The sequence below is a fragment of the Glycine soja genome, chromosome 16, assembly GCF_004193775.1.
Source record: "Glycine soja cultivar W05 chromosome 16, ASM419377v2, whole genome shotgun sequence".
NCBI lineage: Eukaryota > Viridiplantae > Streptophyta > Magnoliopsida > Fabales > Fabaceae > Glycine > Glycine soja.
Window position 1 is genome coordinate 4,505,508 of NC_041017.1, and position 11,060 is coordinate 4,516,567.

General features: G+C 30.3%; 2 protein-coding genes across 6 annotated transcripts; both read left to right on the forward strand.

Annotated features, from left to right (window-relative positions):
• Positions 1 to 727: 727 nt before the first annotated feature.
• LOC114390936 lies at positions 728 to 3,095 on the forward strand. The gene is made up of 2 exons (XM_028351865.1): positions 728 to 1,127; positions 1,838 to 3,095. Exons 1-2 carry the CDS (start codon positions 756 to 758, stop codon positions 2,771 to 2,773), a joined length of 1,308 nt encoding a protein of 435 aa, XP_028207666.1. The 5' UTR covers positions 728 to 755; the 3' UTR covers positions 2,774 to 3,095.
• A 3,455-nt stretch (positions 3,096 to 6,550) lies between these two features.
• On the forward strand, positions 6,551 to 8,335 carry LOC114390196 (alpha-mannosidase At3g26720-like). 5 transcript variants are annotated; one of them, XR_003661841.1, is made up of 5 exons: positions 6,551 to 6,694; positions 6,840 to 6,950; positions 7,043 to 7,138; positions 7,265 to 7,312; positions 7,779 to 8,335. XR_003661841.1 is itself a non-coding variant. In XM_028350893.1 (4 exons), the coding sequence occupies exons 1-4, from the start codon at positions 7,037 to 7,039 to the stop codon at positions 7,955 to 7,957; spliced, it is 231 nt and encodes a 76-aa protein (XP_028206694.1). In that variant the 5' UTR covers positions 7,016 to 7,036; the 3' UTR covers positions 7,958 to 8,335. The 5 variants fall into 5 exon arrangements, 3 of the variants coding, with proteins under 3 accessions (XP_028206694.1, XP_028206695.1, XP_028206693.1); XR_003661840.1 differs by having other exon boundaries at positions 6,551 to 6,950; XM_028350893.1 differs by lacking the exons at positions 6,551 to 6,694; positions 6,840 to 6,950 and having other exon boundaries at positions 7,016 to 7,138; positions 7,779 to 7,847; positions 7,946 to 8,335.
• The last annotated feature ends 2,725 nt before the right edge of the window (positions 8,336 to 11,060 follow it).

Here is an 11,060-nt window from a genome sequence, read left to right on the forward strand (position 1 = left end):
TAATAATAATATGATTTTGTTATCCATTATGTATTTGTTTTTTAAGATATTGTAAATTTATATTCCACTTATGATTTGAATTTATATTTTGAATTATGCAGTTACATGAGATATGATGTTTGATGTTGGACTAATTAGTATATTTTATTATTTATTTGAATATTTGTAGAATCTTTTAAAAATCTACTAATTTTACGTTGAATAAATTAGACTGGACTTGATTTCAAAAATCAAACTGAAGTTATTAGATTAAGTATTTTTTTGAATCTTAACACCAATTCAATGAATAAAACTGACATGAGACTCTTTTATTAAAATAAAATAAAAGATATTTTTTATGTTAATCCTTCCGTTATTAGACAAAAATAAGTCTTAATTAATCCAGAATGCAATCAAAGATAAATCAATTCTGATAAAAAAATTATTTTTATCAAAATAATTCTTAAAACCAAAACTAATTATTTTAAGTGTATAAAAAAAATATTTAAATTAAATTTTGTATATTATAAAGATTTTAATATCTATATATTCACTATATTATAAATTATCGTTTAAATTATTTTAAAGTAATTATTTTAAAGTTAAATAAAATTTCTAAAATTCAATAAAGTATCATAATGACACTTCAAAATTTTAACACACCAAAATAAAAACATGTAAGAATCAAAATGGATTAAGCCGTTCACCCAAAAAAAATAATGGATTAAGCCTAAAGCCAAAAACAACACCCTTTGCCTATATAAACAAAACAATTTATGTGTACGGTTTCCGTCAGCCACTGCAACCAAGCCAACGGCATCATGGAAGACAGTTTCAGAGTACGAGCAGAGAGAGCCTTTGGTTCTCTTCCAATCCCTTCTTCTTCTCTCAACACTCTCTGGTCTCTCACCGAAGACGAAATCAATAACTCCCCTTCCAATCGCACCCCCAAACCTAAACCCAAACCCTACCCCTCTTCAAGCTCCCGGGTTCAGCTCCAGAAGGGCCTCCACGATCTCGACGACGACGACGACGACGATGACGAAGAAGAAGAAGAGCCTCGTGGAGTCTCTAAACCCCCTGATTACGACGATGAACAGTGGCAGATTAGGGCTGGTATTGGCCGAGATTGCACCCTCGATTACGAGGTATGTAACTTTCATCCCTCTTTTTTCTCTTTCTTGCCCAATAATATTTTTATTTATTTATTTATTTATTATAATTTTAAACCCATTTCACTCAACCAATTAGATGACCGAAATTCATTTCTTTTTCATTTAGAATTCAGAACTGCAATGGAATCAATCATTTTTCTTTAAACTTTTAAACTTTTTTTTCTCGTGTGAAAAGTTTATATATTTTCAATTTCAAATACCACGAAACACGTGAATAAACTGGGGCGGGGTTATTTAAGTTTGATAAGTAGTTTCCAGTTTAAGTCCTAGACTTTTTTGTTATTTTGGATCGGAAAATGTTAATCGTTACTTTGTTAGTTTTTGTTAGCAAGAGGGATTGAATGCGCGACCTTTCCCTAATATCTTAACCATCCAACCAACCTTATACCTCCGGTTTGAGTCCTAGATACGCCTGCTTAGTGGATAATTGCAGTCTGTACTCTGTACAAGAAAAAAAAAATCAAATTGAACCGACTTTGCTCCACTAGTTAGGGTGGTAGATATTGAATTCCTTAATTATTATTATTATTATCTGTGTGAGCTCAAACCAAGAACTTAACTTGAGGGTACTATGTTTTTTCATCTTTGTTATTCTAGTTTTTGTTGTGACTATTTGGTACTAGTTTTTCATCCTCAAAGTCGGGATTAGTAAAGAAAATTGAGTGAATCATCACTTTATGCAGGAAGAGGAGGATCAATATGACAAGCAGGCTATAGGCAAAGAGAATTCGGGTGATCGTGTGTATATGAAGGATCTAAACGACGATGGAGTTGAGATTAGTTCTTGCAATGTTTTCCCCACTTCATTCAGAGATTTTGTCAGAGACCCGCGTGCAAATCATTTGGCGGCAAGGATTAGGCTGAAGCAGGATGACGAAGCAGCAGCCAAAAAAATTGATGCTCTGCATGTCTCTGAGAAATCTGCACCAGACATTGGTGGTGGTAGTGGCAGTGATGTTATTAACCCCAAGTCAATCTTGAAGAGTAAGGATAATCTTTCGGAGCCCAGGGATGTTCGCAAACGTGTTCGGTTTGATTCTGAATGTGATGATAGTGGTAACGATGATGATGGGCTTGAAGGAAGAACCAGGGGTGTTCGCATGAAGACCTCTTCAATGGAAGAGGCTACAGCTTCTGATCAGTTGTCAAAGTCAAAAGAATTTGATTCAGCTGTTCCAGATTACATTCGTAATCCTTCAAGATACACCCGTTACACTTTTGATGATTCTCCAAGTGACATGGATGACAAATCAAATAAGGAAGCATGCATGAGCTTCCTTTTGCAGTTGAAGGGGTCAAATGCTGCCAAGAGAACTGGACCTCAAGCAGATGAAGCTTTGGAAGATCTTCCATCAGTAACATTTATATCGAAGAAGAAATCTGGTGATGCCAATATGTGCGACAGCGAGATGGTGTCAAAGCCAAAGCTTGATGCCGGCACGGAGGCCATGAATAAAAGAGCCTTCCCTGTTGGCATAGCTGCCAGTGACTCTGAAAACAGTGACGCTTGTGCAATGGAGGAAGATGAACCAGAAGTTAAAGACATTAAAAAGAGCTCACAGAAGGTGAACCGCCAGTACAGGAAGAAAGCTCAGGAGAATTTGGAGGAGCCTGTGTAATGTAATGGCGCAGTTAGTTCCTAGACTTGCATAATTTGACATGATCAGACTTGTACCTTTTCCCCCCATTGTTTCCCTCAGACTAATGCTCCCTTTTCGTAAATTTGTGAAACTACATCATGTGCCAAGATCTGCCTATGGCCAAGTTCGTTAGTTTCTTTCTAGAAGTAGAACTGCTATAGGTATAAGCTTCAACTCAAGCATAATGATCAGAGATTCAGAGCTAAGATGAGATGTGTTAAAAATGTATTTTTCATCATAAAGTATCAAATTGTGAGCAGTTGCCCATAATAGCAATTTTCACCTGGTTTATATTTCAAAACGTTTCTCTCTTTGAATACTGTCCATGGTAAGATAGAATTTATAGGTTCCATTCTATCTAGCTTTTTACTTGGCATTTCATATTTTGTGAAACATTGTGGAAAAATAGTTAGAGTGTTGCTAGGTGTACCAGCTTTATTGCTTGTGCACCCAACATTTTTTGTTAATTCCAAAATTACCCTGCGTCGAAGGTACATGAGTTCGTGGTTGATTTATATGTTTAAATTAAATTTACGGATTACATGATCTGTATAAAATATACGGATCATGCAATCTATAAGTATAATTTAAACATGCTGATCAAGTTGATCTGTATGGTTCGTATGGATAAAGTTGATCCATATAACTCATGGATGAACTGACTCATACAAATCAAGTTGACACGGATTATGTGTATGAGTTACACGGATCAACATGATTCATATGACATCCAAATAGTTATGCACAAGAATTTTATGCATGTGAATACAATTTTTTATTTTTTTATATTGAAATTTTATGATTTTAATTTTTTATTTTTTTAAACACAACTTTAAAGTCGTAAGAAATTTTTTTCAAACAACTTTAAAGTTGTAAAGGATTTTTTTTTCATTAAATTCATAAATTATCTTACTACTTCAATTTTTTTTGACACTCGTAGTGTATTTTTTAAAAATCATAAGTAATTTTTTATTTTAATTGTTTAATGAATTAATGTATGTTTTTCTTTTTTTAATTTTATTTAATATTTTCTATATTTTGTATTAATGTTAAGGATTATTATTTATTTTATAAATTAAAAAAAATAATGCAAAAGGTTTAAATTTATTTTTATCTATTTATTATTATTGTACAAATTTTGAATGTAAAATAAATCTTAATTTTTTGGAGATGAATTTCTAGTGAAATATCTGCTATGGAGGAACATGTTTCTTGGGTATGCTTCCAAGTTCAATTTATTCTTGTACCTTGTCTTCTTCCTGTTTTTTGCCTAGACATTTCAGCTTTGCTTGAACCACAAACCCACCTCTGCACCAGAGTGCAGGTTTTGTCACGGATACAAAGACTTCATGAGACTAATGCTGGCATTCATTCCATAGTGAATTTTTGGTGCTTTGCATGCGCAACTTCTCTACTCATCTGTCTACTGCCAAGTAAGACTGCAATCTGGAAATTATTATATTGCACAGCGCTGCTCCTTCTCTTGAGGCATTTTTCCACTATGGGGGTGCCTACCTCCCATACTCCACAAGCAGTTTTCCAATAATTTTGTTGTTGTTGTTAGTTCTTTTTATTATCAAAATTTAACAATGAACACTACAAAGAAAGGAATTGTACCAGAATAAAATTACTTATCAAAGAGAACAATGAGACAAATCACAATTTTCTAATATTAGCTAAGAAATGTATAATTTATTGATATTGATATGATATGAAAATAACCATAACTATTATATTAATACTTATGCTTATCTTTATATTTTTGAATTAATTACTTTAAAATACTACCATAATTATTTTAAATATTCAATAGTCATGTTCTTTTTTGAAAGATTATCTATAAATTTCAGAGATTTTTCAATAATTGAATTTCTTTAGAATTAAACAATTTTTAATGTTTATGATATAATATATTAATAATAATTTTCAACATCATTATTGTCACGTTTTTCATTGTCACTCTTTCTTATTGACATTAATGCGAGATATTGATTTAATTAAAAAGTAATATTATATTAATTTATTGTCCTAATTTAATTTAAATTAATTGAATAATAAAAAATGTTTTTTATTTAAAGTTTTTTTTCCACCATATTTTGAAATGATCTTAAACTTATTAACTTTTTCCCTTCCCTATGCTGTTTTTGCTTCCCTCTTATTCTTTCACCTATAATTTGAATTTGAATTTCAAATTTAATACAGTGCATTTATTTTGTTTTTGGCCTTTTGCGTCTCTTAGAATTCTTATACCATTTTCTTTCATTTGAAATTCTGATTTTTTTTTTACATATCTTAAATTCAGATTGGTAGCTACCTTTAATTACTCACAATAATTGGTTTAAGAAGCAATTGTTTCAATATAATTGGTTTAAGTGTTAATTAAAGAATTAAAAAAGTAATAACCACCGGAAATCATCGGGGTATTTGTTATATATAACATTTCGTACTACATGAAATCGTACTAGTAAGCAATTTCCAAAAAAGAATTGATTGCACTTATAATTTAGTTTAGATGTAATTTTATTTATCTAATTTTTTTCCTACCATATTATTTTATTTATTTTATTTCATAAACAATGATGTACGGCTAAAAAAATTAGTATTATCTAAAACTGAACTAAATGTTTATGAAATATCATTTAAAAGACATATATTATCTAAACCACTTTGTAATTTACATAGGTACCATGAGTTAAACACTTGTCATCTGAACCTATTATACTTTGGTTTGAAAATTCACGATTTTAAGTTCCTTAGTTTCTAATTATCAAATTTAGTCCCATTAGTTTTCAAAATAATTAATTTTAATTTTTCCATCCAATTGCCCTTGTTGACGGGTACTTACTTAAAATTGATCAGTGTAATTGTTAAGTGACACACTGATTTGTTGGTCATTAGTAAATAATATGGATTATTAGGTTTATTTTCTTAATCTTAAAATAATTAAATTACTTTTATAGTTATAAAAAAATAAAGATAAAATAATTTTTTTTCCTTTATCTTATTTTTTAGTTTAATTTAACCATTTATCTCTTAAAAAAATTATTTTAGTTCTTTATCTATTTAAGTTGATTGAGTTTGATACTTTTGTTCATCTCAAACTAACATGTTACTGAGATAAAAATATTGGTGGCTAAAAAGCACAAGAAAGTGTAACTTTCTTCCACCTTTTCTTCTTCTTCCTCTGCTTTGCACTAAAACAAACGACATGGTTCAGATCTCGTCCAAATCCACCATAACACAACACAAGTTCATCTAAATCACACTCATCATCCTCTTCCCAAACCCTCTCCCTTCTCTCTTAACTTCAACACCATTTTCGACCCACTTCTCTTAAGCTTCTGTGCATCGGATTTTAGAAAAGGCTAAAGGAGAGCCTTTGAAACCCACAGGATTTGTGAAGCCAAATGAATAAGACGAGGATGCACCCATAAAATTTTTAGATGAAGAAACAAAGAAACTTGAAGGATGGTTGGATGACAAGCTAAAGGATCCATTTGCAACACATAATTTCACAAATCCTGCCACTTGTTTCTCTAATAAATTTACATGATCAGAAATTCTAGCCATTTTCAAATGATCAATGTGGTGGCCTGACAAATATCCCTTCCCACTGATCTGGCAAGTTGGACGAGAATGATTGAACACTAATTGATAAACTAATAAAAATTATAAAATACAGAAATCATGCATAATACAGCTATATACTTGCTGTCAGAGATAAAAGTCTCTTACAGAGATTACTCTCTTCCCTGAAACGGAAAATGACAACACACTTTCCTAATTACACAACCTACAATTAGATATAATCCTGATAGGTAACTGCCAAATGTTATTTTCCATGAATAACTGTCATCGTGCACTTTCAAATACAGAACTAATGCTTAATTACTAATACGAGTAAGTTATTTCATATCACATATACTCCTAATAATAATTGCCTCCAATCCATCAATAGATCCTTCCTAACCCACTTGAATTTTGGCTCCCATCATATCACCAACTTACCTTTTATTGATAGTACAAGTTTATATGATATTTCCAGATTCAAGGAAAACTGTACCTTAGAATTGACCATAAAGGTGAAGGTGCTAATTGGTGTCGCACAGTTGGGCAGGAATTATATTCACCATTGCTGTTGGCCTTCACAGAACAGGTAAAATGAAGGGAGATCCCCCCCCTCCCCCAAAAATAAAATAAAATGATAGTTAAATCATTTGTCATAACTGGTTTCCACTTGTGATGCAGGAAGGAGACAATTGGTTGCATTTCATTCCATCAACATTTTCTGGCATAGATTCTTCCTACAGTTTACCTGACAACACTGCTCTTTTAACCCTCCAGGTATGAGAGGGAGAACGATAGGGACATTTAGAGAGAAAATAGAAGATGAAGTTTAAGATGCCTTCTAACATTTTTACCTCATCTTTATTTCTGATGTGTATCTATTGTTTTTATGAACTTCTGCAGGAATTTAAAAATGGAAAAGTACTCCTAAGATTGGCTCACCTTTATGAGGTTGTATTTTTTTTTACTGATGTATTGATAACTTTGGTTCTCTCTTAAAGATTTAATCTACCCTTTCAGAATGATCTTCTAAGGATTGCTTGACTGCAATTTTATATTCTTAACCATAATTGGAATGATTTTTTCAGTGACCTGTGTTTTACTTGCATTTAACCTATGCTATAAAATGCAAACATGCATGCATTTCTATCAAAGTATGGAAATAATATTTGTATATGTAACTGTTAGAGATCAATAACAGTTTGTCCATGCAACTATACAGGTAAGTTTACCCTTGCAAAGAACTTTATAACCTAGCTATGAATGATTTATGATATTTGTCATGCATCAAGAGTCAGTACAATGTACAACAACTTTTTCCTCTATCTTAATCGTCTATCAAATATTGTGCTTTACATTCAGAAATCAAATATCCTTTATTCTTGCATTGATGTTTGGTGCCTATTTACATACAAAGATTGGAGAGGACAAAAATTACTCAGTAACGGCAAGTGTGGAATTGAAAAAATTGTTCCCTAACAAGAAGGTAAGAGTGATAGCTAACCACTCCAAGTTAGTTTTTTTCACACATGTACTCGTGTATAGTTTCCTTTTTGACAACTCAACCTTTTCACATAAATAAAGCAACAGAGATGAGTTTGTCTGCTAATCAAGAAAGAGCTGTAATGGAAACGAGGAAGCTAAATTGGAAGGTAGAAACCTGTTGATCCTATGAAGTTGGTGGTCGAACTTGCTCCAATGGAGATTCGAACATTCTTTATTGAATTTGATCCCCTCCAAACAGTTCCTGAAGCTGAAAATCATGTGGCAATGTAGCAAAGCATCCAACACAGTAGCATCTATGCATTGTCCGGCTGTAATATGATATTCCCATGGAATATATGTTTTATTGTTGTAGTGCCCTCAACATGTTGCTGGAAAATGTGTATTTCTGTATAAGCTTTTGTAAACAAATAAAAAGTTCTGTAACTTGAGTCTCGGTGACTATTAATATAAGAGTTGCACACACTAAAACTTCCTAGAAGTTTTTTGTTTTGTAGATAGTGAAATATGAGGTGCTCATACATGTTGGTCTTTTCTCCTTCTGTTAGCATTAAGCTCTAATGAATCAGTGACTTGTCACCATTTTAAAATATTTGTGCGATTCAAAGGTTTACATAACCATTTTATATTTTTCGCAAATATCAAGTTAATTATGAGTTGATACATTGTTGCATTAGTATAGTGATAATTCACATGACTTGTGCAGAGTAAGACTGTATTAAGTGACTCTTTGCAATGCTAGAATTTTTTGCAGACCTTTTATCGAGCTATGCACTAAAAGCAATTCGTGGTGGACGACGCGGTAATCGAATATTCGAGTATGAAACTTTATATGCATAAAAAGAAGATTGTCAGAACACATTTTGTAGTTTCCACGTGATATAATAAATAATAAATAATAAAGGGTTTTTGCTTGAACGCTATGGTAACCAGATTATTTAAATGAACATATTTTTATTCAATGTGATTGAAAGATACTTTCTCCGGTCTCAAATAGTCTGAAGAAAAAAACACTTTTTTCTTGATGATATATATAAGAAAAATTTAATTAAGTTTACTTCATTTAATGCTATATATCTTAAATACTTTTCATTTAATTGAATTTTAGATTTAATGATTCATTTTTATTTCTCATATTAAAAATTATTTTTTTAATTAAGATTAATGTAATTTAATGCAGTCAACTATGTTTTTTAGTTAGCATTAATCAATTTTGTTTTTCTTTATAATCGACGTTGGAGGGAGTAAAACTTTAGGTGCTTAAAATCATGATTCCTGACTCAGCAAAAGAAAAAAAAAATCACCCACTGTTCAGACAAGTGAGAAGCCCCACTTTGTTTTTCTCTTAAAATGAAATATCACTTGTCTTTGTCTGGCTCTGGTTCTTATCCAGTTATCAGAAAACGTAATTAATTATTAAATTAAAAAATGCAAATGGAAAATGTTTTAGTGATGATGTCAGACAAATGGAGACAATGCTAACCACCGAGGAGACTTGGTTTGATTTTGATTGAGGAAGGATAAAATATATTTTGACACACTTTTAAAACTCATTATTTGTTATTAATTAAAATTTGTGTGATTCAAGATAATATTCTTTATTTAGTATACTTATTTTTATTAACATTTTAAAATATTTTTTTTCTTTAAATTTAAACTATACCAAATATGTAAAGAAACTCTAACTCCATTAGGCAAGTATATCTGAATTGTTGTAAATTTTATGATATTTAGAAACTGAAGTAGGTACCATGAAACAGAGGCAGGCGCCTCTTTAATCCACAAAATGTTATCTTATACAACAAAATATGAGTTGTTATATTTGCCTGCTTCTACATTTCCACTTTTGCCCCCCCTCCCCCACTCACAGCTCTATAAATTTACAAAATTTTAGTATCAGCACACTTTTATTTATTTTATATCTAGTAAAAACACTCAAAACATATTAAGTGACCAAAAGTAAAGAAAATTAATTAAGCAACTTGTTTTCTTTTTTCTTATTGGCATTTGTAGTGAGTCTTCCTTATTTTATTTTTATAAATTAATTTTGCATATAACAATAGTTACTGATAAAAAATAATTCAAATATATAAATGTTTGTTTTATTTTAGAATTTAATTCCACTTTTAATTGTTTTTATAGATAATTTTTTTAGATAAAAACGTATTTTGCTTTAAATTTGGAATGCTTTTAATTGGTTTCATAAATTATTTTATTTCTTTTCCTATACATTATAGAATTGCAATGTTTCAATTAAAAGCAAAAAAAAATTAAAAATTAATTTGCTTTTAATTTCTTATTCATATGTCACAGACTTCAAAATTTTCACCACAAACATATAAAATTGATAAATCACCTTTAAAGAAGAAAGAAATCCATAATTAATTATGATTTTATTTTTATTTTTATAATAATTATGATATATATATATATATATATATTTATTTATTAAATGAAATTTTAGATTATCATTAATGGTAAAAATTCGCCCCCCTAATACAATTTCGTGGTTCCATCCCTAATGACGTTGTCTTCAATTTTCTCCCATTAACCTATATACTTTTTACATAGTTTTTTTATTTTATAAATAGTTACTTTTATCATTCAATAGGTAATTTGTTGACAAATGTGTTTCTAAAAGATAAAAATACAAAACTTAATATTTGAAAGTATAAAAAATACGACAAATATATCAAATTTTGAACTTCTGTCCGTTACCATTAATAAAATAGCCCATGTGACATAGATGGATAAATTTGTCACTGAAATGATGCTTATCAACGTGACTATCTCTAATTGTCAGCATATATGGATATATTTGTCATAATAGTTTTTTGGCTTTTCATCTTCCCACCCCGCTGACAAATGTGTCTCTGAAAGAAAAAATGGAAGATTTAGTCATCAAAAGTATAAAAAGTAGAATAAATATATTCAAATGTTAATAATATATTGTGACTAATTATTATAATTTTTGAAAAATTTATAATGACGGCACAAAATTTCAAGAGAGTTATATCACACACGTAAGTGTCTTTTTCCATTATGTAATTTTTAAGTTTCATTAACGGTTGATACATGCATAAAATATTACAAATAAAATTGAATTTTTATTACTTTGACGAATTCTTTTTACTTTCCTTCAACTACAAAAAAATCAATCCTTTAGCTATTAACTTTTGAATAAATGCAATCAACA